The 24,570-nt window shown below is 41.7% G+C and overlaps 3 protein-coding genes across 8 annotated transcripts; 1 reads left to right on the top strand and 2 right to left on the bottom strand.

The window, feature by feature from the left end:
• Window positions 1-823: 823 nt before the first annotated feature.
• slmapb (sarcolemma associated protein b) lies at window positions 824-9,520 on the bottom strand. Of its 3 annotated transcripts, XM_071518483.1 has the most exons (12): window positions 9,483-9,520; window positions 9,259-9,403; window positions 8,867-8,926; window positions 6,538-6,666; window positions 6,360-6,434; window positions 5,866-6,150; window positions 5,149-5,268; window positions 4,998-5,091; window positions 4,677-4,848; window positions 3,392-3,526; window positions 2,861-2,948; window positions 2,339-2,467 (listed from the first exon to the last, which is right to left on the bottom strand). In XM_071518483.1, the coding sequence occupies exons 3-11, from the start codon at window positions 8,916-8,918 to the stop codon at window positions 2,865-2,867; spliced, it is 1,146 nt and encodes a 381-aa protein (XP_071374584.1). In that variant the 5' UTR covers window positions 8,919-8,926; window positions 9,259-9,403; window positions 9,483-9,520; the 3' UTR covers window positions 2,339-2,467; window positions 2,861-2,864. The 3 variants fall into 3 exon arrangements, with proteins under 3 accessions (XP_071374583.1, XP_071374584.1, XP_071374582.1); XM_071518481.1 differs by having other exon boundaries at window positions 4,998-5,268; XM_071518482.1 differs by lacking the exon at window positions 2,861-2,948 and having other exon boundaries at window positions 824-2,467; window positions 4,998-5,268.
• A 3,143-nt stretch (window positions 9,521-12,663) lies between these two features.
• Window positions 12,664-18,482, top strand: LOC139643335 (ceramide synthase 5-like). Of its 3 annotated transcripts, none has more exons than XM_071518460.1 (10): window positions 12,664-13,119; window positions 14,959-15,070; window positions 15,542-15,672; window positions 15,813-15,870; window positions 16,104-16,154; window positions 16,299-16,391; window positions 16,947-17,075; window positions 17,336-17,442; window positions 17,543-17,723; window positions 17,853-18,482. In XM_071518460.1, exons 1-10 carry the CDS (start codon window positions 12,890-12,892, stop codon window positions 17,997-17,999), a joined length of 1,239 nt encoding a protein of 412 aa, XP_071374561.1. In that variant the 5' UTR covers window positions 12,664-12,889; the 3' UTR covers window positions 18,000-18,482. The 3 variants fall into 3 exon arrangements, with proteins under 3 accessions (XP_071374561.1, XP_071374562.1, XP_071374560.1); XM_071518461.1 differs by having other exon boundaries at window positions 12,670-13,119; window positions 17,543-17,699; window positions 17,853-18,481; XM_071518459.1 differs by having other exon boundaries at window positions 12,673-13,119; window positions 14,959-15,061; window positions 17,543-17,699; window positions 17,853-18,480.
• Window positions 18,483-18,507: 25 nt separating this feature from the next.
• Window positions 18,508-23,012, bottom strand: LOC139643336 (NACHT, LRR and PYD domains-containing protein 12). Of its 2 annotated transcripts, none has more exons than XM_071518464.1 (9): window positions 22,903-23,012; window positions 21,053-22,667; window positions 20,725-20,886; window positions 20,447-20,620; window positions 19,848-20,021; window positions 19,484-19,657; window positions 19,178-19,351; window positions 18,870-19,037; window positions 18,508-18,710 (listed from the first exon to the last, which is right to left on the bottom strand). In XM_071518464.1, exons 2-9 carry the CDS (start codon window positions 22,654-22,656, stop codon window positions 18,641-18,643), a joined length of 2,700 nt encoding a protein of 899 aa, XP_071374565.1. In that variant the 5' UTR covers window positions 22,657-22,667; window positions 22,903-23,012; the 3' UTR covers window positions 18,508-18,640. The 2 variants fall into 2 exon arrangements, with proteins under 2 accessions (XP_071374565.1, XP_071374564.1); XM_071518463.1 differs by lacking the exon at window positions 22,903-23,012 and adding an exon at window positions 22,831-22,874.
• Window positions 23,013-24,570: the final 1,558 nt, after the last annotated feature.

The raw sequence follows: 24,570 nt of genomic DNA on the forward strand, positions 1-24,570 counted from the left end.
CTATCCCCGAGCCCCAGGAGTAAAGCTGATCCCCATCTGGGAGCGTCATGACTAACCTCCAGCCCTGACTTCATCTCTTCACCCCCTGCCTGTGTTGACGTTATTCATTAGGAGAACCAGAATCTGCTATTACTACGTAAAGCATATTCTTCCGATGGCCTCTCAGTGTGTAACTGTGTATCCTGTGCAGGAGGGAATGCACATGACTCATCCAGATGGATGGCATGACAACACTGAGAGCGAGGAAAGATGTAGAAGAGAGAAAGGGATTAAGAGAGAGAGAGATAGAGAGAGAGAGAGAGAGAGAGAGAGAGAGAGAAAGGAAGAGTGAAGGAGGGAGAGGAGAAACCCCCTACAGTGCCAGAGAACACATTTAAAAACACTTTCTTTTGATTAGTTTCCCCAAATGGAATGATGGTAATATAAAACTAAATCTCTGCATGATTAGTCACGCAGACTTTTAAGCTGTATCAAACATCCATAGACTGGAAAGAGTGCGCAATTATTACTAAGATCCACAACTGGTGAAATCAGTCATAACACAAGAGCATACTGGCTTAACCTACATGTTCAACTGTGCCCTGTGTGTGTGTGTGTGTGTATGTGTATGCGTGAGAACAAACCTAACATGAGGTATGACTTCATCTCATGGTATATTATAGTATGATCACAAGGGGCCTGAAACACAACTACTACTTCAAAGACTGTAGGCAATAGGCAATGACTAAAAAATGCAATTATAAGGTTATGATCTTTAATTGAGGTCACACTTACATTTTAGAGCAATTAGTCATAAACTTTGAACACAAGAAACTATACCTTTCCATCTCTTTACAATATACATTTTGCACAGTTATTTACAGGGAAATAAGCAAAGTCAAAATCAAATACAGTGAATCAATTCTTTTATCTCTTTTTTTCTTGATTTTCCCAAGAATCATGTAATGTAAAATGCATGCAAACATTTAACCAAAAGAAAATTCTGAATGAATACCAAATTTAGGTTTGGGCTTACTTACAGTAACAGGTCAAGATTAGTGTTAACGTCAATCTCATAAACCATAACATATCAAGTATTTTGCACCTGTTTCGAGTGGTGGCTACTGATAGGATGTGATACGTCAATAAATACCATTAATTTAAATAAAACTGTGATTCTATGTGCTACAGAGTTCCCTTTGGTAATCAAGTAATGCATGTATGGTGGATTGCTGTCATCAATAACATGTCTGTTGCAACTAGTTTAACCTCACCACCAGCCTCTTCATGGGAAAAACCAATGCTGTGCAAAGAGACTCTGGACAGTATTGTTCCTTATTCTATCTGAGCTTCCTCAGAAATAAAGAAATGTCAGTGTGGGTTCAAGGTGTAGCCAGTAAAGTAATATGATGTATAGAAAGAAAGTATCTTGAATGGTTTTAATATTTTATCATCATTATTTTGCTGGCTTGGAAGCAAATGTGTGTTAAAATGGAAAAAAACTCAACAACAAAAACACCTTCAACCAAAAGTCAAACACAAGGGAGGTGGATACTAACAATCCTGTACTAGATCCTGTAAGTCAGTGAGGGAAAACTTGCCAGTTTTACACAGATCAAATGCTGTTGGCTCACTTCACTCAACACACATGAAAAAACAAAAATGGTTTCGGGGCCAGTTACATTTTGAATGTTCTGGGTAAAGCACCACAAGAGGTGATAAATTCAACATATTGTCCCTAACTCTCTGCTTCAGTACCTTCCCCAGTATGTGCTGACTGGGCAGAACAGTAGAAAAAGGGTCAGAGTGGAATTCTCAATTGTTTCACCTTCACAAGACTTATGGAGTCTATACTGATATATTTTGATATCCATTTTCATATTGATTGGTTATGTTAACAGATAAAAATATCTTATCCTAGCAGTGCACACCACAACCAAATACTGATGAATCATTAACTAAGGGCATTCATCATGGACTCGATTATGGGCTACGTTACTGTGACAATTTTGATTAATTTGACAATTACATAGATGTGCTGTGTTTAGGGCGGTTGGACCTCCAGGTGATCCATCTGCAGCATCATATATTAGTGAAGAGTGTATAGTATCTTTACATTCATTACTGGATATTCTATAAGTCCTATTGCAAAATGGTAAAAAAAAAAAAAATGGGCCCACTAGATTTCCTAAAATAATAAATGTACAAAGATCAAACTTCATCATTTGCACACATAACTGACATTCTTTTATTAACTTCTCTGCCATCTAAAATATAGCATCTTAAAAATTAAACAGTGTAAGTACGAGCCCTCCTAAGTAATAGTGCAGATATGATAAGGAGGCGAGGGCTTTCGGTTTCAGGGTGGAGAAATCTGACGACAAGGGACGAGTGTTTGCGTGTGTTGCCCTCAGGTCCTGAAGAGCACAGCCGCAGTCACAGCTGTTAGAGCCACAGCGACCGCAGGCCCCCAGATCATCCACGGGTTCTGAAACAAGCGGTGACACAGAGATGGAAACATGAGCATCACCGGATCAAACTGCCCGTCCAAAACTGGCCAAAGCTTTGACAGAGGGAGCTCGCCACTGAGACGAATGCAGTGCACAGAAAACGTGGGTTAAATAAACAGCTCTTTCAGATAGAGAAAGACAAGCCCATCCGAGCCCCGTTGTTAGATATTAGCCATCCAGACAAGACAAGCAGATGTCAGATGTTGACACTGTATGATTAGAAAGGTTAGATTTCAGAAGAGACAATTTTTGGAGTTTCCCACAGGGAGGGATTCTGAGGAATGAGGAAGACCTGATTAAGTCATGCAATGATCTAAAAGAGAGTGATGAGGATGAGAGATGTAGGCCGACTTGACAGGAGTAATGTGTACCTTTCTACCACAATGCGCCGAAGCACCAATACAGCAAAGCCAGGATAAGGCCGATGACTACGGCTTGAACAGGCAGCAATAGGGAAGTCTACAGGAGGGAAGGGATATTATAGTAATCAACTGCAAAGGGACATACTTTAGTTGGGCATATTAATAAACCCTTCAGTCTGTAATTGGTGTATACAAATCTCAAAGTCACACAAGGGTTTGTGTCATCGTCTAAAAGCAACAGTAATGGGACCGTGGATGAGTAGAGGGAAGCAGGTGTGCTGAGATAAAAAATGTTCTTGTGAATCTATCCAGAGATTCACTTTTTTATGCCTGAAGATATTTCACGCAATGAATTGGCGTTCAGTATGCTCTTGTTGCAAAATTTGAGAAAGCAAAGCTCATGCTCAAGGATGTTTGCTTCCTATGCCAATAATAGCTATGGTTTTTAAAATAATATTTTAACAACATTTATAAAACATGATTTTGTTAAGAAACATGAATGCCTCTTTCTTCCTGTTGTATGGACAGAACAGCGCTCACCTTCGTTCCTTTCTCCTGTAAAATCTTCATGCTGGCTTGGCACTCCTGAAGCTCATCTGCGATCGACTGTTTTTCCTGCTCAGTCTTCTCATATTTCTCCTTAAGGTCTGACAGCTCGGTCTTAGCTTCCTCATACTGCATAAAGCAAAGTACAGTTTTCATATGAAATCAACAAAAGGTCAATTTCATTCAATTCGGTGTCTTTTCAGTGTGGATCTGGCTAAGGAGGAAGCACAATGACTGGGGCACAAAGTTGCTGATGTAGTAGATGCCCTTGAGTGTTATATGGTGAAAATGCTTTGTGGCATGCTTGCTGGTTTTTGGTAGTATGCATACTGGTATACAGATGTTTTAGCATTGTTTATGTTGGCTTGTTGGCTTTTGTTTGCTTTTAGCATGCTAGCTGACAATGTTTGCTGTTAGCATGGCTGCTTTGGCTGTTTGTTGGTAGCATGTTTGCTGGTATATTGCTGGTATATATTTCTTAGCATGTTGATATGTTGGCATGTTAGTAGGTTTGCAAATATAGTTTGTTAGAAATACATTTGCTTGTATAGTGGGTTGCTAGTATGCTGATAAATTGGCTTGGTAGCATATCGGTTTTGCTAGATTGGTGGTAAGTTTGTATGTAATATTTTGTTTGTTAGTACTATGCTTGCTGCTGGTATATATATATATATTTTATTACTTGTATGTGGCTAGATAACATTAACCCAACCCAAACACCACACTTTGCCAAACACACACACACACACTTCTTTCTCTTTTTGATAATGCAGATGGATTGGGCATGTAGAGGTCAGGCTCTCAGATCTTAGGTTGCTGAGGTACAGAGGAACAGCACAGCAGGGTGGCGCCAGGACGCTGGAATACACTGTGAGCTATCTGGAGGTATTCAATAAAACATCTGTGATGCGAGGGGCCCACTTCATAACCCCAGTGACACACCCACACTCACTCAACCTAGTAACATCTAGATTAGGTGGCTGGTGAATGGTGTTGCCTGTCTGACGGTCCTGTAGATTTATGATGCTGCAGCCTGATGTCCTGTGCGAACACTATTTGTGGGTTAGTACATTATTCTTTTGAATTAATTAGGCCACTGTATGAATGTTCTCCCTGAATTATGGCACAGAGGATTGTAACATCAAATCCTGTTTACTGGTAAAGAAATGACCTCAAGATACTACAAAGTCAAGCGCAGTGAATAAATGAAAACTGGTCCAGACAGACAGATAAAGGATCCGGTTCCTTAGCTTGAGGCCGATTTGTTTTGAGAGCTTACCTCTCTCTGCAGGTCCTTGGTGCGGCTGTCTGCCTCATCCAGCTGGGTCTGGAGCTTGGTGCTGTCCTGCTGGTGCTGGAGCTTCAGGGCCCCCAGCCTCTTCTCCAGCTCCTCCTGGGATCTCTCCAGGGCCTTAAGGCTATTGCTCAGCTCATCATTCTGGGCACGTGAACTAGCAGAGACAAGAAAACAAGGAGGTCAGGAGGTGGAGGATCAGGGTGAGAGCAATGTCAGGTATAAACAGCAAAATGGACGCTAGAGTGTAGCAAATGAGACAGAGAGAGCAGGGAGGTGGGGGTGGAGTTGAGCTCTTGCCCTGACCTGGCGAAGTCCTTCTCTAGCTGCTGCTGTTTCTTCAGCATTGCCTCTTTCTCAGAGCGCACGGCGGCGGCCTCATTCTGCAGGTTGCTCCTCTCTTTCTGGTGAGTCTTGAGGAGTTCCTCCTTCTCGGCCCTGAGGGCAGCACATTCACTCTGCAGACTGCTCTTTTCCTTCTGATGCTTATTCGCAATGTCCTGTTTTTCAGATCGCAGGGCAGAACACTCCTTCTGAAGGCCGTTACACTCCTTCTGCATGGACTGCAGTTCACCGGCTGTGGAAAGCATTCAAGGCTTTATGTACATTATGACACTACAGCATAAAGTAATTTACATTTATATTGTTGTTTTAAGCAGAGACTCTTATCTGAATCAGCTCATAGAATGATTCAGAACAAAACATATTTATAATAATACACTGACATTTTCCTGTGGTCTTGGACAACCTAGTCTCTTATAGCTAGAAACAAAAGAGCTATACCTCTAAACCGTGAGGTCATTAAGCAACACTTTTTCAAATTGCTCCCCTGGAGTGGGAGTATGACTTTGTTGGAACTGATGGTACCCACAATAATATTTTTTCTGGGATGCAAGTTTCTGGTTTGAAACTGTTAACTGCTACTATGAAAGCCTCTCATTCACTGTCAGTGAAGCAACCCCAGAATTAAAATCTTGATTATCTGGATTAGAATTTTGTGTTTGAGTTGTACATACTTGTTTCAGGGCAAATTATCCCTTTAATTTATATATGGCAATTGACAATAGCAGACATTATGATGATTACAATTATTACCATTGTGTCACAAATGTCATTTTCACCAACTATTATCATTATGTTGTGTATCAATATGTGTATTTGCACCATGTAGTACCTTGTATCTCTGCAGTCTTCTGCCACTGCTTGCTCTGTTGCTGAAGGTCACCCTGCAGGTTGTCAATCTCATGCTCATATTTGTTGGCAGCCTGACGCCATTTGTCCAGGTCCTTGGTGACAGTTGCTAGGGTAGTCTGGATAGCAGTGACCTCACGCTCCCGTTCAGATGTGGCTGCCTCCAGGGCACGTTGCAGTGATTGCACCTCATCACGTGAACTTGAGGAGGCGTTGTCTTTCTGCTCTCTGAGAATGCCCATTTCATCTTGGTGCTGCCGCAGCTGGCCTGCCCACACCACAGTTGGTGTTCATTATAGATTACAAACATATATACCAGGATTTATATCAAGCGAAGATGGCAGTATGTTTAAGCTATTTTAAGTGAGAAGAAGCACAAACTCTCCAATACAGCTCTCCCAAAAACATTCCTGCCCATCTGCAACTTGCACATACCCCAAAAGGCAACAGGCAGCTCCAAACAACACACAGGCTTACCTTGAAGAAGTTTTATCTGTTTCACAGATTCGTCAGCTTGATACTTATTTTCTCTTCTCTCGTCCTCCAGGAGACCTGTAAGGACATCAGGTCAAAAAGTATAAGTCAATTTGTATAAGTGATCAAATCGTATTTCAGAGCCTTCAGAGTCTGACATCAAGATATTTGTATTCTATACCTTGTAGCTCCATGCATTTGAGCTTCTCGGTGTTGGCTAGCTCCTGGGCTTCTCGAAGTTCATCATTCAAGCGCTGGATGATTTTCTCTGAGTCACCAGATGACCCCGTGTTTGACCGGTGAAGCTCATCTGAGTAAAATGCAGAGCGAAAGTGTTTACCCGAGGTAGAAGATCTATTCTACTAACTGTAAGGGTAGACTTTCATAATTACATTAGCTTATCTACCTGCATAGTAAACAGAGCACACTATAAAGTAAAGCTGAGTGCAGAATGGTACTTTAAGCAGTAATCAGCAATTCTGTAAGTTGCCACTAAAATAGAACTATGATAACTGAATGTCTTGCCTTGTTAATTTTGCTTCAGTCCCAAATATTTAACCAGGGCTGACATACTGGATAATTTCCCAAGACAGTAAAAATGGGCCTATTACATAAACTAATTGCTAACCCAGAAATAGACACAAATGCATTATCTGAATAGTCTACCCAAGTCTTCATTCCAAATTGTCCATTACCCCAGCAGCGTATGAGCTGTTTCTTTGGCACATCAACACTGCTTGCTAACAGTAAGTTAAACAATACACAGAGGGAAAGAACTAGCCATCGTTGTCAAGGGTATGTTGTGCTTTCTAGAGGTGGAAACAAGCTCCGCAAATACTTTGGGGCTTAATAATACCCAGTGAGCATCCTGATCCCCTAATCTGCCACGACCAGAAAAAGAGGTGACCTCATCTCAGATCAAGCCTTTTGGCAGAGGAGAAAACAAGAGCCAGAACAGGTCAAGCATGTGCACCATAAATGGACACATCAGAGGACTATGACATCGCTGTGAAATGCTATATTGGTCGGGAAAACGGGGATTTCATTGTGTCTCATACACATGCGCACATTCACACACTAATGCACGCACACACACATACACACATTTCATTAGGACTGCTATCAGATGAAGTTATTCTAATAGACGTCCCTAAAATGAAAGGGTGTAGACAGACTGCTGGAGGCTGGTGGCACCCCCTGGCTCAAACACATGACCAGCCTGCTGTGTGCCAGGCTGAGGATGAGAGGGCAGAATGTTCTCTCCTGGCTTTGCAGTCTAAGGAGCACTGAGAGTCTGTATGTGTGTGTGTGTGTGTATGCATATGTATGAGTGGCTGAGTGAGCATCAGAATGTGAGTGGGCTCCCTGTAAGTGGGGTTGTCTGTGTGTAGTGTGTGTGGAAGATGAATGCACTTGTGTATTTTGTGCGAGTGTATGTGCACAGCTGAAAGAGGTTGCATGTGAGAGAGGGAGAGGGAGAGAGGGAGAGAGAGTGTGTGTGTGTGTGTGTATCTCAGACAAGAGGGCATCCAATAGAGCTTAGATGTGTTTATCTTTAGTAACACTGCATGGTCAGTTATTATCGCCATTATGTCTTAGTGTCAGCAAATGACACCTGACAAAACAATAACAGGGTTCCTCTGTATATAAAAAATACCTCTCAGACTAGCTGGGTTGTTGAGCATCAAATTGCTTCAAAGTGACAACAGGAAAAAAAAGTAGGGATAATTCTTTTTTTAGCACAAATGCCGAAGGGTATAGCCATCATGGTCCATCGTTCCCACTGCCGGTTCTCCTTCCCAGTGAATGTGACAGCAGTTTTAAACTGAATCAGAGGATTATCATGCCCTGCACTGAATGATTATAATATACAATGACTCTCTTTAAAACTGCTGATGAATCTGCCTGGTGTTACTTTACAGCTATAGAATGTGCTGTATGTGACTGAAACGGAGAAATATCCGTATCAAATTGAGATTACTGCTCATGGCAAAAATATTGTCGTCGTGAGGAGCCCGTTTGTTTTGTGCCCCCGATATAATGTGCAGCGAAGCATTACAAATTCATTCATCATGCAAAATTCATTCACTCACCAATATGTTCAGTAACACTGGTCTGAGTCATGACTGTCCCCGTTCATCTTTTCATGTTGTCTGTATTACATTCGTATTGCATTAGTCACTACATTCTATTTTGATTCCAGACGCCCTAAATGTCAAAGCTAACCAATATTAGTCATCCGAGTTGGCCCCTGTGTGAAGAGACTCCATCTTCTAATAAGCTGTGGACCAGTGAAATTTTCCCCCAAAAAGCAAAGCCTTCTATAGCATTGTAAGCTCTAAAGCCAATCATCTGAAGTCTTGACACTGATGTTTGTTTTTCCTTTTTTATAATCTCAATCAGTAAGAGATGCTGTGCCAGATAAGAGCCATAAGAACAGCAAAACACTGCCAAGTCATTCCCTCCAGTTCTGTCTGCCCATGTACATACAACAATAAAACAGCTGTTACCTTTAATGAGTGACACATTATTCAAGGGGTCGTTCAGCTGTTTCTCATCCATTTGCTTATCTGGGACAGAAGAATCATGTCATGTCAGTGGACAGAGCAGTGAAATAGACATATCACTAAATCAAGAGCCAATGTTGACAAACATAAAACCATTTAAAAAAAAATAAATTCAGTTAAATAACTAATAATAAGTAGAATAATAGTAAGAATAATAATATAAATTGTATGGCATTTCTAAAGGAAAACCCAAAAAGTGCATGTTCATCCATGAACAGAAAACAAGTACTTTTAGAAGTAGCCTGTATAATTGCTCAGAAATTTCCTCTGAAGTATAATTCACAGAAAATGTATCATAAAAGATTAGCAATAACAACTAAAAAGCAGAAAATTACCTTAGGTGATCCAAGAGCTATTATATGTGCTGGGCTACAGCAGTCCCTGACATGAAGAACTCTTCTCCAACTATCTGATCTTTCAGATGCGAAATGGAACAGTCCAACTGGAAAGGGGGAGACCACAAGCAAAGACCGAGGCTGCCTGCCAGCCAGACCTCCCAGTTATTGTTGAACTGCTGCCACTGAAGATAAAGATCTGGCAGAAGTGAATGAACAAATACCTTGAGGATGACTAAAATGCTGCACTGGAAGTCAGACGAATGTCCTCTGATACACGACCCCCCCCTGCTTTTGGTTGAAGTCCGCAGCCCCTCCACACTAGGTCATGTATCCGAGTAGGGCATCTCGGAAGCTGCAGCTGCATACTGAAACACAGAGAGGTTTTGTTCAGGGAATTGTGCTGCTCTCTGGCCAGTTGGTACTGATGTAAAAATCTACAGGATGACACACAATAGGGCCTGCGACTGTGAGAGTGTGACAGACTGTGTGCCAAGTATGTGCAACCCCCCTTCCTTGTTTTGCCATGTAGGGCACTCTTTTGTCACTTTAAATTAACTAATTATTGGCCTATAGGTTTAGGATGGTCTATAGATAGACGGTACGTCATCCTGAAGGGTGGAGCTACTGTAAGTGCTATATAGCCATATTGTTTTATTTAGCTAATTTGGACTGAACATTGTATTGGACTATAATAGAGTTAACCTTTTCATCATTTCACCAAGAGAGTAGTAGCCTAATTAGGAAAACATGTCACAGTGATTTTAATAGCCTTTGTCACTGTAAGCAAAGAACTCTGGTCTGACTCATAACTTGATCATCATCACAAAATTCAATTCAGACATGCAGGTTGTGATGCAGGTTTGGGTTCCTGTTTACATGCATCATAGAGGCGTAGCCATCATTTCTGAAGTGGGGGGGATCCCGTCCCATCAGATTTTTAGTTAAATAATTCATCATAACGTGTACACAAACATGCTTACTTTCATGTTTGTGTGCAGCCTTAAAGTTGCAAAAGCTCATTCACTGATGTAGCGTTAGCCTAACTGATCTGGCATCAGTTTGCTTCATTTGTCATATTATGTTTTAACTAATCACCGTCTCAATTATTTTTGGTATAACATTTTGGAATGTTATACCATTACATATCCATAATCCAACAATAAACAATAAAACAATTTAGCCATGGTGGTATTATAATCTTAATATTAATGCTGGAGGCTGTAGAAGTCTGACCAGCTCATGTGTCACATGTTTTTCCAGACCGGTGATACATGAAAGAATGCTGCACCCAGAAAATCAATCAATGGTGAAATTAAGAGTAGAAATTGAGAAGAATGTCCCTAAAAGTATAATAAATACCATCAACCAGCAAGCTGTATGAAACCTAACTATAACTAGCTAGATAAATATCAAGCAAAATATTTAGCTATTTCCTTTAGCCATCCCAGCTAGTTACTCCCTACTCCTCCCCTCTGCAGAATCAGCAGCAACTCATGTATTTCTATTGGCAGTATGGAATAAGTGCAGAACATTGGAAACTTTGAAGTGGAAACTGAGAAGACTACCCCTACCAACAAACAATGATACGAGGGCTGTGGTATGGAGTTGGCATGTAGCTAGCTAGTTGGCAGCTAGAGGTGATGGTAGACATGGCTAATCTATGTCAAACCATGTCATCTATTTTAAATTTTAAATTATGACTCAGCTATCAAAGCAAATTCAGTATAACTCAACTTATATTTCTTGATTTGAGGATATAATCAATTGCTGAACTTTGTAGTGTCCAATGTAACGTTATGGGACAAAGTTGAGAATCTGTGGCATGCAGGAGTTTGGTTTGGTCAGTGCTTTGTTCATTTCAGTTAGGGGGACTTTTTGGGTTTCCCATAGAAACTGGAGGGTAATCTTAGGACTGCATCAATTATGAAAACTTGTCTGCCTGAAATTTCATATATCATAGTAAAACGAAATATGACAATAGGAGCAGATCTCATGGGGTTGGATTGCTGTATGCTATGGCCACAGTTTCAGGCCTGAGATCTTAAACTTGATTGGTCGTGGTGAAGTAAAAGTTCAAGATATAAAGTTGCCAAACGTCTACAGATTTTCATGAATCTGTCCTGCCTGTTGACATGGACAATGACAAAACCAATCCGCACTACTACTGTGTTTTCAGACGATGCACAAAATCCTTTTTATTGTATATCCTCTATCTTTATTTTAGCATCCTGTGGAGGTATAAAGGTAGGAGATCTGGTCTAGAGAGCATTGAATGGCCCCAACTTCAATTTAAAGTGAATGAGATTAACTGAAAATAAAATAGCACAATCATTTTTCATTGCAGCATAAAAATACATTAAAACCACAGACTAGTGGAGGGTAAACCCACCTAAATTTAGTTTAACCACCTTTCTATTATATAATTCACTCACTTTTTATGACTTAAATATTTATGACAAAAAATAGTAGGCATATATCATTAAACTAATGCAATTTTTTTCAACCTAGTACTTGTCTCACTATGTAGGCACGCCGAGTTCAAAAATAGTTTTGTCCCCATGTCATCACCTTTAATAGCACCCTGGACTCATAACCCACTGGACTGTTATTTCCCCCTACAGCTATGTGAACTATCTTCTTGTTATGTCTGAATTCCCTCTGTCACAGTGTTTTGGTCTATGTCAAGTCATGTGTCTGAGTAGTGGCCTTGTATCTGATTGTGTGGATGTATCTGTGTCTGATTTGCTGTGAAAATTAATTTCCTCCTTGAGGAGTTAGACTAATAAAGATCTAATATCTAAATTATATTAGGATAAGGTCTTTCAAAGGGGGAAAGGCATAAACGAATGTTTTCTTTTCTGAAAACTGGTGGTTATTTGCCTTATGATTATCGCCCACTGGAGGTCAGAGTTTTACCCATCCTGGTGAAAATCACTGTGATATTTACAATAGGGACTTGTACTCAATAGTGACTTTATCGCACTTGGAAGGTGTTTTTATCTCCTTTGTCATTGCTATAACATGCCTTTAGCCTGTAGGGACTTACAGTTTTCCTGTGCTATCTGTGTGTATCCCTCTAAAGTTTACTATAAGATCACTAACGTTATAATGCTTTGTCAGAGAGGGGCAAGTTTTTTTTTTAAATTTAACATCAGAATGAAAGATATTTAGGCCTACCTCTTGTATTTTCGTACGTAAGGACCTTTTGTCAGTAAAATTAAAGTAACTTACATGGCTAAATGTGGTTAACTACTGAAAAAACTGTTTTAACAAACTAAGCTACTGCAAAATGTGGTTACTCAAACGAGAAGTTAAACTTTGAATTGCTGTCGTCAGCTAATTGTTAGCTAACGTTAATCCCCAACACTGAACACTTTAGCCCCGTCCAACGTTCAACCAATGAAACCTAGGAAACTAGCAAAACCGACCATTCATTAACGATACTCAACAGGAAAAGTTGCTTGTAAGTTTCAGAGATATGGTGGGTGTTGCCTTTCTGCCTTGCGTGTCGTCGTCATTTAGCGGTCTGGACAGTTCAGCAGGAGTTTTTCAGAGTCGGTGATGCTAATGTCAAGGAGGAGGTGGGGACATCACTGCAAAGCTACCAGGCTTTGAGTTGAGCCGCTGGATGCCAGAGAAGTCAGTTCCCAGCTGCTATTCTTGGTTTTTAATACCTTCCCCGATGATTTCCTCTATCTCGGCTTGGATTTGGAGTGAGAGTTTTTGGCTGCCACCAAATGCTACGTGGGCGGACTTTGAGCATCCACCACCTGGCGTGGAGTATCCCCGAGTGGGCCAGATACTGTGCGCCCTACCCCTGGCCGTCTGTGTGCTTGTTTTGCGACTGGTTTTTGAGAGGTAGGCCAAAAAAACGCTTGTTTCCTTTTTTGGGGCCATAGTTGGAAGTTAGTTTTGCCTCGGTTTGGGTGCCTGTGTGTGCGTGTGTGTGCACAGCTGTGTGTTTTCCAGCGTATGTGGCATCTGCTCATACAGGAAAACCCCTTACGAAAAAGTAATCCAACACATTTTATAAAGATAGAAGACAGAACAAAAAATCTAACTCTCTTCAGGCATATTCATTTCTGAGAATGTAGTGATACCTCAGGAAATAAAAAAAAAAAATACCATAAAGTATGATAAGGTCACTATAAACTCACAATTGAGTACCACTGACACGCTATAAATTCATGTAAATTAGGAATATGGAAGTATGGTGATTTGACGTCAGGTAATCCACACTAAACATAACCACATGATCTGGGCAGTTCAGTCAAACTTAATGAACACAAACTCTCCAGAAACTAGACTAGACTAGCCAATGCGCTTTATTTTGAAGATAAATCCTGAGCTGTTCCACTGACAGTGATGGGAAGACACGTGGACAGTTTTCTGGCTCATAAATTAGTTACATGTTGCGAAATAAAGCTCACATGGAAGTAATTCTTTGTTCACAAATTCACTCTGCAATTCATAGCTTGTTAACAGCTGCAGGTTTTGTCTCTTGACATCACAGATGGGAGTCTTCCTTTCTCTTCCTCTCTCTTTTTTTAATGATACATATTTTTAGCACCATGCAAGATCCTCAGAATATGAGTAATAGGTGAATTTTCAGGGTGGTTTATTTTTTCCATTCAACTTCTACTTTTAACAATGTTATCATTCCTGTGAGGTGATGAGGTGACAGGCCTGCTGCAGACATGACAAATTGATTCCTCTGGTTTGGGGACAAATAATAAACTTGGTCAGTACTGGTAGTATTTGCTTTTGTTATTGATAGTTTAAGAACAAAAAGACATATTGACATACTCTCATTTTGCAGCCTCATTTTCGATGTGATTCCAGGAGACTGAGTATTTTGTGCCTCAGTGAAGAGCTTTAAAACTTTTCTGTACAGTCTCTACAGTTAAGCAGGCAACATCTTATTTACCAGGTGTTCATCAGTCCAACTTGTATAAAGGAACTGTACATAGCTGCCACCAAACCGTCTTTTCAGAGGAAAGATCACCTCAAGCATAACCTAGCTTTTCCTGTGTGAGTGCTTCATTTTAGAGTGAATTGACAGATGAAAGGAAAGGGAGAGGCCAAAGCCCAGCCTATACTTATTCAGTCTGTATTTTTCCATGTTGTAAGATCGTTGCAGATCTCAAGTGGGGTTTGCCTTGGCATTGCAAAGTCTGCAGGGGTGTTTCCCTTGGGGTTGTAAGACTGAGAAGTTGTAAATGGCTGTGACTCTTGAGTGCAGACAATGGTCAACTCAACAAGATGATCCCATGACAGAGATCAGTATTTTGGTCAGGGACTACACCCCCTCTCTCTGTCTCTGCTCCCATCCTCTCACATGACAGCTCATCACCCTCTGTTTAGACTAGGTGCTACATTCCTCAGGATTCTCTCTTTCTATCGCTTGCCTGTGTCTCCTCTATAGCCCCTCTCTCTCTCTCTCTCTCTAAGACACGCATGCATGCCAAACATAATTATTGTGGGCAAACTGTGAAAGCTCTTCAGTCCGTGTCAGTGAAGGAAGCCCCTTGGCAAAACTTGGCTAGCGGTCCATCTGTTCCCATAACCTGTCCAAGATAGTCGATGTCTTTCTCTGACTTGCTCCCTCTCTGAATCTCTCTTTTATTACCACACCACCTCTTTATCCCCTCCCTGCCCCTGCCCTGTTTTTTTGCCTCCATCTGTGTGTGTATATAGGCTAGTGGCCAAGCCCTGTGCCCGCATACTTCAGATTCAGGCAGGAGTGAGTCGACAAGCTCAGCCCAATGCCGTCCTGGAGAGGGTGTACATGTCCATAACGGTACATAAGGTTCATGTTTGTGCTATAGTTCATTAAATTATCCTCCATGTAGTTGAACATTGATGTTAATGCATTGGAATACAGCAACACTATCATGATAGATATGTAAATACATTACAACTGGACCATTGTATACCACTTTGATATCAATTTTAAAGTCCAGATTGATGAACTGCTGTCCTCAGAATGCACAGGCTTGCAGATGTTTACACTGTTTTATCTGTTGATTTTATTTCATGTGTCTTATGTTTTGTTGTCTTTTATGTTTTGTGAAACAATGTATGCTGGCTTCTTGGCCAGGGCTCACTTGAAAAAGAGATGTAAATCTCAATGTGACTTCCCTGGTTAAATAAAGGATAAATAAACAAATACAATAAAAGTAAATACCTAATGTAGTGTGGCTGTAGTACATAGTGGCATTGTTGTTTTCCATTCACAGAAGCAAGTCATTTCATAACTCCTCTGTGCTGTCCTCCTTAGTCTCCAGACACAAGGCAACTGGATGGGCTCTCCAAGCAGCTGGACTGGGATGTTCGGAAAATACAGAGGTGGTTTCGCCTCCGGCGGAACCAAGACAGGCCCAGTGCGCTGAAGAAGTTCTGTGAGAGCATGTAGGTTCCTGCTCAGGACTCGATGTCGTGTGCATCAAGTTAATAAGAAGGGAATTTGTACAACAGCATGTTTCTATTTCAAGCAGATTTCATATGACGTTATTGTGTTTTCCTAACTTTATTCTTTTGTTCCACTTCAGGTGGAGATTTACTTTCTATCTGGGGATATTTATCTATGCGATTCGCTATTTGTGGGTGGTGAGTAGAATTGGCATATTGTATGCTTTAGTTCAGTGACCAGCTTAATCAGTATGACACAGTCTGAATATTATTTAGTTGTGAATCCATTGCCTGAAGCTATTAATGAGAGAATGAAACAATGTTGCATAGTTTTTTTTGAAAGCTGGAAGGAAAGCTGGAATTTCAAGCATATCCTTTTGTTGAGCAATCAGAGGCCTAATCATGTCCACATTTTGTGTGGTTTCCTGCAGTCTCCTTGGATGTGGGATACCAGACAATGCTGGTACAACTACCCTTTTCAGGTAACTTATTTTTTTTACTAATTGCTTAAATGCCATGTTCATTTACCTATATTGTAAGGTGACAATCTGTTCAGCACTATAAGTTGCCCGGTCTGCAGGGATATGTATTTGATTAAGGTGTTATTGTGTCACTCCCTCCCAAAGCCTCTGAGTCCTGGCCAGTACAACTACTATGTAGCTGAGCTGGCTTTCTATTGGTCTCTGATGATTTCCCAGTTCACAGACATCCGACGGAAGGTGAGTCACCTGACCGTGAAACTAGTACTATTGTGCCTCCTCTCAATAGCCTTGCTCAATACTTAACTTTGTATTGTTACTTGTATGCCAGCTTCTCCTATCCACTTGTTTTTCCTGAATTTCTTAAGTGGTCTATCCTGTTAACAGGCTTTATGACTTCATGCCAACAAAAGACTTGACTTTAATGCCATTCACACACTAATCATTGTTTTCACTTTGTTAGAATTAGCTCATGATAATAAACTCTGGCAAAACAGGTTAGGCATTGAGGTGCTGCAGAGGCACAGAGCTATGCTTCTATAGTTGCCTCTTTGCACGAGCACAAACATCCCAGTATTTACATAAGCCCTTTCAGCCAGTGTTGTAAAGCCAGTCTTGGTGAATATGTGACCAGAAGTGAAGATCATTCTAGCTCAACCGGCAATTGCATTCTTAGTGTTGTGCTGTTTTTCTAGCTGCGAGTGTTTAATGTACAGCAGAGCCAGCTTGAGCATCATATTAACCTATCTACCCATCTCTCTTTCTGTCACCTCTCTTCATTTCCACCGATGACAGGATTTCTTCATCATGCTTGTCCACCACCTGGCCACCATAACCCTCATCACCTTCTCCTATTGCAACAACATGCTGCGAGCAGGGACTCTGGTCATGTGCGTGCATGATGCGTCCGACATCTTCCTTGAGGTAAAAGACAATAAAGATTACGTTTGGTTCAGGGCGTTGCCAGGCTTTGTAGGGCAAAATGCAGGTAAACACACCCTGGAATATCTGAATATGAAATGATCCCCTGCAGCACATCAGTTTCTGCTGTGTTCCAACACTTTCACAGCAATGAGAACATCAGAGCCTTTGCTACCTGTGCTACCTGTCTGACAGGAAAGCCTTTCTGTTACCAAGATCATTATTCTTCATCACAGTGATTAATCCCTTATTTATTCCCCAAGGCTGCCAAACTGGCCAACTACGCCAAGTACCAGAGGCTGTGCGATGGCCTGTTTGTGGTGTTCAGCATAAGCTTCTTCTTCACTCGACTTGTCATCTATCCATTCTGGTGAGACAATGAGAGCTCAATTATGTGACAAATGACAACTTATTTTTGTGATAACATATTGATAGCCCCAGTAACCTGTGTGTGTGTGTGTGTGTTGTAGGATTGTTAACAGTGTTCTGTTTGAGAGCTGGGAGATCATTGGCCCGTACCAGTCCTGGTGGCTGCTGAACGGGCTGCTGTTGGTCCTGCAGGCTCTTCACGTCATCTGGTTCTACCTCATCGCTCGCATTGCTATCAAAGCCATATTCAAGGGAAAGGTATGTCTGGTTGTTTGTCTGTCTGTACATGCGTGTGTGTGTGTGTGTGTGTGTGTGTGTAAGAATTTATTTTTGCATTCCTTGCTGCTCCAAAGGTTAAGTGCTGTTGGTGAAATGCGACTGTCATCTCCACCTCATTGCTTCTTTTTACAGGTGTCAAAGGACGACCGCAGTGACATCGAGAGCAGCTCAGACGAGGAGGGTGTGTCCAATTCCCGTAAAAGCCCCGGTCATACCCCAAAACCAAAGGACAGCCACAATGGCAGCCTTAACGTTAATGGAGAGACTCATGACCACTGAGCGCTGGGAGGTGACGATAAACCAGTTGTACTTGTAATGTGGCTTTTATTCACCTCCTGTGTGCCTGTGAAACCCACCTTGTCTCTGCGATGCCCTGAAGACACGCCAACTCCTCTGTCACTTTCAGAATCGAAGTACGAGTTGTTTAAAGGGAGAGAGGAACGGATACAAGGAACTGTGTGTGTGGTTTACAAACTTATCACTGTTTTTCTGTCAAGTTTACAGCTGCTTTTTGCTTATACAAGACATACAGAAAGAAATGTTTTGCAGCAGTTTTACAAGACAGATACTAGGTTGTGTTGCATTATATTGCTATTGTGAGAACTCGTTTTATACTTGGAAACAGAGCTTTATCAATGAAATTGGTAATATATTTGAAAGCTGTAGGAAATGTACTGTTTGTGCCTTAATGAATATGCTCCTTGCCCTCACTTTACGACCAAATTAAAAATATGTTTCTTATTAAAACATTTATTTAATAAAATCCAGTCGTGCACATGTTGTGTGAATAACTTTATTATGCTGTAAATGTAGCATTTAGTGGATGGTCAGTTTGACTGTATAATAACATGGTAGCATTTGATGCAGCGTGAGATGATGAGATGAGATGATATGATAATGAGATGATAATCCAACCTTCTTCAGTAGTTTATTTTATCACACTGGTCCAACATGTTAAAAGCTTCTTCACAGAAGTCATTATATCTCAGGCTGAAAGAAAGGGATACAAAAGCAGTCGTTAGATGCTAGCGTTAAGTGTTTCTTCTCCTTATAAACCACCTTTATGCAGTGCATCTTGACAATTACATAAAGTTTATAAGTAGAGGTTTATCAACAACCCTCCTCCTTCACCACATGATGCTCACTCACTTCAGCTCCTGCATGTTGTGGCTTTCCTGCATGAGCTGGACAAGGGCTGGGACAGAGGCGTTAGTCAGCAAGTTGTTTTTCAGGTCCAGGCTCCTTAAAGTCTTACTGGCTCTCACAGCAGCACACAAGTCCCCAACACAGGCATCTGTCAGATGGATCATTTCAACACTAAGACAGACAAGAGACAACATAATTAAAGTGTAGAAGTAGTGGACATTCTGCAATTCTGCATTCTGCAATCATGTGATAAAAAAATGCTGGTGGTATAAAAGCCGGTGTTGTGCCATGTAATGACTTTGTCGACTCACTTCAAGTCCTCCAACAGACAGCTTGGATGTGCTACCGCGTCCCACAGGTGTTTGGCCCCTTGGTCTCCTACACTACTCATAGCTACAGACAAGGACTTGAGTCGAGAGGTCCCACTTCTCAGCAGTGAACCCAGTACCTCGTAGACCAACTGGGTTAACTCACACCGTGTCAAGCTGTAAGAAGGAGCAGAATTCACACCAATGCACACTATCCTGGATTTCACCAAATATTCAACACTGGTTGATTTTGTCTAGATAATTGGAAGTGTTTAAAAGCTGACACTATATTAGAACAGTTGACTATACCCAAGTTTCTCCAATGGGCATCCAGGTCTACTGAGGGCTTCGCAGAGCAGCAGCGCCCCCTCCTGGCCCAAATCGTTCACTGACAGATCCAGCTCTAACAGACAGCAGTGCTCTGATTTCAGGGCCTCAGCCAAACTAGCACAGCACGCATCTGTCAACTGGCAATCAAACAATCTGGACAGATAAATGAAAAATATTAGTATTAGGGTTAGCATGTCTGAATCACAGGTTTGTATGAATCAAACCTGCTACACATTCCTTTAGAGGTGTTACTGGTCACATCCACCTGGGATAATAAAATGTTCTTTCAACATTTTGAAAAAGACACTGATTTCAATTTGATCCTTTTAAAACATGGACTTACTCGAGGCTCTGCAGTTTACAAAGTGGATGCTGAAGGGACCTGGACAGCAGATCCACTCCACTTTCACCAATAGTGTTGTATGTCAGGGTCAGTTTTCTCAAGTCTGACTGGCCAGAACACAAAGCCGTCGACAAAACCTCCATGGATGCTGCAGTCAGCTGGCAGGTTTGCAGCCTGGTCATGAACAACGCAAAAATGAGTTTATCTTTCAAACCTTAAAGTCTGAAAACATTGATGCGAACATATACTGAACAAAAATATGAATGCAACATGTAAAGTTTTGGTCCCATGTTTCCTGAGTTAAAATATCCCATTAATTTTCCATAAAAAGCTTATTTTTCTCTTATCTTCTGTACAAGTTTGTTTACATCCCTGTTACTGAGCATTTCTCCTTTGCCCAGAATTTCTCTCAAATGATTTTCTCATATGAACTGTAACCAAGTAAAATTTTGAAAATTGTCGCATGTTGCTTTTATATTTTTGTTCAGTTTAATTGCAGAGTTGTAACATAAAAAACAGGAAAATCTTAAAAACCAATTATACTGCACAATTATCCTGCAATTATGCTACAATTATACTGCACCACACATATCACATACTGAAGCTCCTGCAGTTTGCAGTGAGGGCTACGCAACGCTTGGCACAGTTGCGTGAGGCCCTGGTCCCCGAGCTCATTATACATCAGCTCCAACACACACAGCTGGGATGTGCCCGAGGTCAGGACTGACACCAGGTCTCCACAGCATGCCGCCGTCAGTCTGCACACTGCAAGTCTATATAAAACAAGAGCAACTTACTGATTTGACTGAAAATGCTTTTTTTGCCTTTGAGAAATAAAGCATAAAGGACATTTGAAAATTTCCCAGGCTAGTCTCACTTTAATTTGAGTAGCTTGCAGTCTCTGAGTCCAGTGCAGAGGAGTTTGAAGCTTGCATCACCCAGGTGGGAATGAGAGAGATCCAGCTCCTTGGTCCTTCCTTTACTGAGCGCTGAAGCCAGGTGAGGGACAGACCCGGGTCTCAAGAAGCTCTGTAACAGTCTGGGGACACAGGAGAGAGATGTTACATAGAGATGTGTGCATCAAACTGAGTGTAAAGTACAGTGAACACAAATAAACTCAGACATGCAGCTACTAAAAAGCAAAGGTGATGGATGTCTGGACATATCAATTTTCAGATTTTTGTTGCACTTTCTACATGACTTACATGATCTTCTGAGACAGGGCCATGGCTGGAGCCAGCATCTCTGCTTTCTCCTCTGTCAAATCCTTCGCACAGTACAGATTCAACTGCTCCATCTCCCCAAGGCACATGAAAACATAGTTCAGTGCCACACAGTCTTGGAGGCCCACATCCCCGTAGCTGATGCCGATTCGCGCTGAAGGGGTGATGATCTCTTTCACCAAACTCTCATTCTGACTTTGGTGAAGCCGACGGAAGCAGCGGTAGTGTTTCTCTTTGTAGCACCCCTCTAGTGTCTCCTGGGAGCTGCTTTTAAGCCAGCTTTTGAAATCCAAGATCCGATCAGAGTCAAACTCCCCCAGCAGGGTCTCTAGCGGCCTCCGCTGATTTGGTTCTGAGAGGCCTGACAGGTAAACATCCAGAAACTTTGCATGGCCTTCATGCTTCTCCAACATCTCCTTCATGCTCTCAGACGTCGACTTGTCCAAAAAAAAAGCCGCAGCCAACAGGAACTCTTGCATCACTTGGGAGTGGAAAGAGAAGACGCATCCATCCGATTCCAGGTCGCCGTCTAGTCGCAAAAAAGCGTCCGCTGAGCTTTGAGAGGTGAGGAACTGCTGAAAACCAAAGGAGATTATTTCCTCCTTGGTGCAGCCAGAGCGTTGGTCAAGAAAGCAATGAGAGGCCATCTTCCCTAGGGCCGACACTAGATCTCTGGAGCGGGCCTCATTCAGTGAGAGAACCTGAATCAGGTGGACCATGATGCTTACACACACCTGAGTTAATGTTTCAGGAAGCCTCTCGTCAGCATCCATCAGAGACTTGTAAATAGAACAAACTGTCCAACAAAATCTAGGGGAGGTGCAGAAATCATAAAAGCCTAATGTCTTCTCCATGTTCATTAGTGCTCTGTTGGCAATAGCTGGGTCAGTAAAGAACCCGTTAACGAAGGCTTTTCTCTGGGGCTTCAGAAACCCCAGCAGGTCGACCCGGGAGCCACTCAGAAACTGCAGACATCCCGTAGGCCTAGAGGCTACCAGAAAGGCAGCTCCTGTTAGCAGTGTGCCGTGAAGCAGGCTGGCCACTAAACAGGACACTGAGGCCAGCTGTCTGGGGTCAGAGCAGAGGGTGTGGACTGAGGGGTCCAGGCTGTGTTTGTACTGATCCAGCTCGTCAAATACAAACAGCAGACTCTCGGGCTTCTGCAGAACTTGGCACATGGACTCAGGAGAAAAATGACTGTGATGGTGTGACATGAATGTCTCCAAGGAGAGCATCCCATCAAGAGAATTCAGCTCCCTGAACTGGAACTGGAATATGTACGAAACATTTTGGAGGTGTTCTCCTTTGGCCCAATCCACTACCAGCTTCTCCAAAGCAGTTGTTTTACCAGATCCTTCTGGACCAACCAGTAGGATTGTTTTGTTTTTGTCGGACAGTGCAGTGTGGATGGCATGATCAACAGAGGGCAGATCGTCTGCCACATATTTCTCTGTCACCTGATCCCCAGTAGTCAAGGGAGGTATGTACTGGCTGTTATTGATCACATTGATTGGCAGCTGGCCACCAAGGAGTGTTGGTGTGCCCTTTGACTTCAGGCTACGTGCCAGCAAAGCTTCTTTGTGCATTGTGTAGATCACTGTTATGAGAATACACAAAAAAATGACGGAAACAGTTAGGATGAGTTGTGCATAATGTGAACACGCATGAGCTCCAACACAATAACATCATGCACGCAAATCTGTCATTCATATTTGCGTAATAAATGCTTTTTTACAGTGTAACAAATTGTATTTTCTTACTTTTCAAACTGTCTAGTCACACCTGTCTGAACTACATGCTAGCCTGCAGAGAAAAGTGGAAAGTACAGTTACCTTGGACCCAGTGTTGTTGAAAAAAACAACAAATGTAGTTATGACAAAGCACGTCCTATTATTGGACTGTAAGGAGTTGAAGCAGAGAGATTTCAGCTTTTAAGGTGGGGATACAACATGGGAAGTACACGACGAGACAAGGCATGCACTAGCCAACGTAAATAAGCTGTCTGCCAATCAAAACACGAGAAGTAGGAAACCAGGAAGTAATATCAGTCGGGTTATTAAGCCCTGTACACTGCCTTACAGACGAGGGCAGCGCCATGGGTAACTATCCAGAAACACGGAAAGATTAGCAAGCCCAAACTTTAGCTAACACTTCGCTGCCATTTACAAAGGTCCTCCCAGACAAAAGAGGCCCAGAGAAAAAAGAAAACAGAATTCATGAAAATTCTTATGTCTTAAACTATCTGTCCTCCAAACAGTTAATCAAGATGTAACCAAACAAGCCTGTTGACATTCCAGGCAAATTACTGTGGAGCTTCGCCCGTCTGTATAGCAGCCTACCAAAAGTAATGTCTCCTAACATTATGGTTGTATTTCAGACAGGATGTGTATATCCAAGGGTGGATTTTTAACAATATGGGGGGTAAGTTGTGGTGGTCCGTGTGCGTTGGGAGAAAAGGTGAAGGGAAGAACAGAAGTGACTGAGAATTTATTATTACTGTAAGCTAGCTAAATTCTTGTCAGTTACCACCACAACACTAATGAATTTACATGCCAAGTCAATGTCAATGACTTTGCAAATATACAAACATTGCTCATTTTTTTCAGCAGCTAAGTGAGAGGAGTTGGCAAGTTACTCATGTCTCCCCCCTCCTTGTCTGTAAGACAGTGTTGAGGGCTTAGAGACTGTTTGAGCTGGTCTGTTCAGTCTGGCTGGGTATGTAGGTAATTCAATACAGACACAATAACCAGGACATGGCACAACCTCAAGTAGCCTATTGCTTTTAGACCATTTTTACCAAATAAACAAACAAAAAATAGTTCCTCATTGCTAAGCAATAAGCATCATTGCTTCTTTCCTTCCATGGAACTCCTCTCGCCCAATCACAATGCGTCGTTGGAAGCAAATGTATAACAAATGTATAATTTAAGCACATCCAGCCAAGGCCTTGGCTGAGCCACATGGTCTATTGATGCTTTCAAATAATAATTCAATAATAATTTAATCTCATCTCAACTCTTGCAAACAACTGAAGCTAATAACTCTTCATGGTGCCTTGTTGTTGCGTTATTGACAGTACATCACAGTACTGTCACAGCATTCATTTAGCTTTACGCCATGCTGTCACAAAAGGAAATATTTCAGTTTTCTGCCAGCCATGATTAGATCATCATCATCCAGAGCAGTGAAATACCAAAACATTATAAAGGATGTGCTCTTTCATGTGTACTGGGTGGGTTTCTTCACGTCTCTTTATGACTCCTCTAGGTATCTCTCCAAGCCAGTTGTGTGAAATTCTATGTAGACGTAAACACTGGCTAAACAGAGGTGGCATTCTTTCAGCTGATGAATGTAGATAGGCTAGTTCTTCAAAAAAAACACCTTTATGATTCATGCCTGGGGTATTCATGCAGCTATAATATGTGTCTGCTCTCATCTAGATCACACAAATCTCTATCATAACAAAATAACAGCCTACAGTGTTTTTCCCGTCTGTTCAA

Source organism: Centroberyx affinis, unplaced genomic scaffold (assembly GCF_046629955.1).
Source record: "Centroberyx affinis isolate AG114_WGS23_722 - 3 ecotype Tasmania unplaced genomic scaffold, CSIRO-AGI_Caff_v1 ptg000582l_1, whole genome shotgun sequence".
In the NCBI taxonomy this organism is placed as follows: domain Eukaryota; kingdom Metazoa; phylum Chordata; class Actinopteri; order Beryciformes; family Berycidae; genus Centroberyx; species Centroberyx affinis.

What these genes read in the sequence shown, in the direction of transcription:
- slmapb (XM_071518481.1), bottom strand. Translation starts at nt 8,918, where the DNA reads ATGGATGAGAAACAGCTGAACGACCCCTTGAATAATGTGTCACTCATT. An exon ending in GAAGACTGCAGAGATACAAG is followed by an intron (nt 5,269 to 5,865) that starts GTACTACATGGT and finishes TGCTTTCCACAG; the next exon opens with CCGGTGAACTGCAGTCCATG. An exon ending in CCAAGGACCTGCAGAGAGAG is followed by an intron (nt 3,527 to 4,676) that starts GTAAGCTCTCAA and finishes TGCTTTATGCAG; the next exon opens with TATGAGGAAGCTAAGACCGA.
- LOC139643335 (XM_071518460.1), top strand. Translation starts at nt 12,890, where the DNA reads ATGCCAGAGAAGTCAGTTCCCAGCTGCTATTCTTGGTTTTTAATACCT. An exon ending in AAGAAGTTCTGTGAGAGCAT is followed by an intron (nt 15,673 to 15,812) that starts GTAGGTTCCTGC and finishes GTTCCACTTCAG; the next exon opens with GTGGAGATTTACTTTCTATC. An exon ending in CGATTCGCTATTTGTGGGTG is followed by an intron (nt 15,871 to 16,103) that starts GTGAGTAGAATT and finishes GGTTTCCTGCAG; the next exon opens with TCTCCTTGGATGTGGGATAC.
- LOC139643336 (XM_071518463.1), bottom strand. An exon ending in TGCAAACTGCAGGAGCTTCA is followed by an intron (nt 20,022 to 20,446) that starts GTATGTGATATG and finishes GTTCATGACCAG; the next exon opens with GCTGCAAACCTGCCAGCTGA. An exon ending in TGTAAACTGCAGAGCCTCGA is followed by an intron (nt 19,658 to 19,847) that starts GTAAGTCCATGT and finishes TTATCTGTCCAG; the next exon opens with ATTGTTTGATTGCCAGTTGA.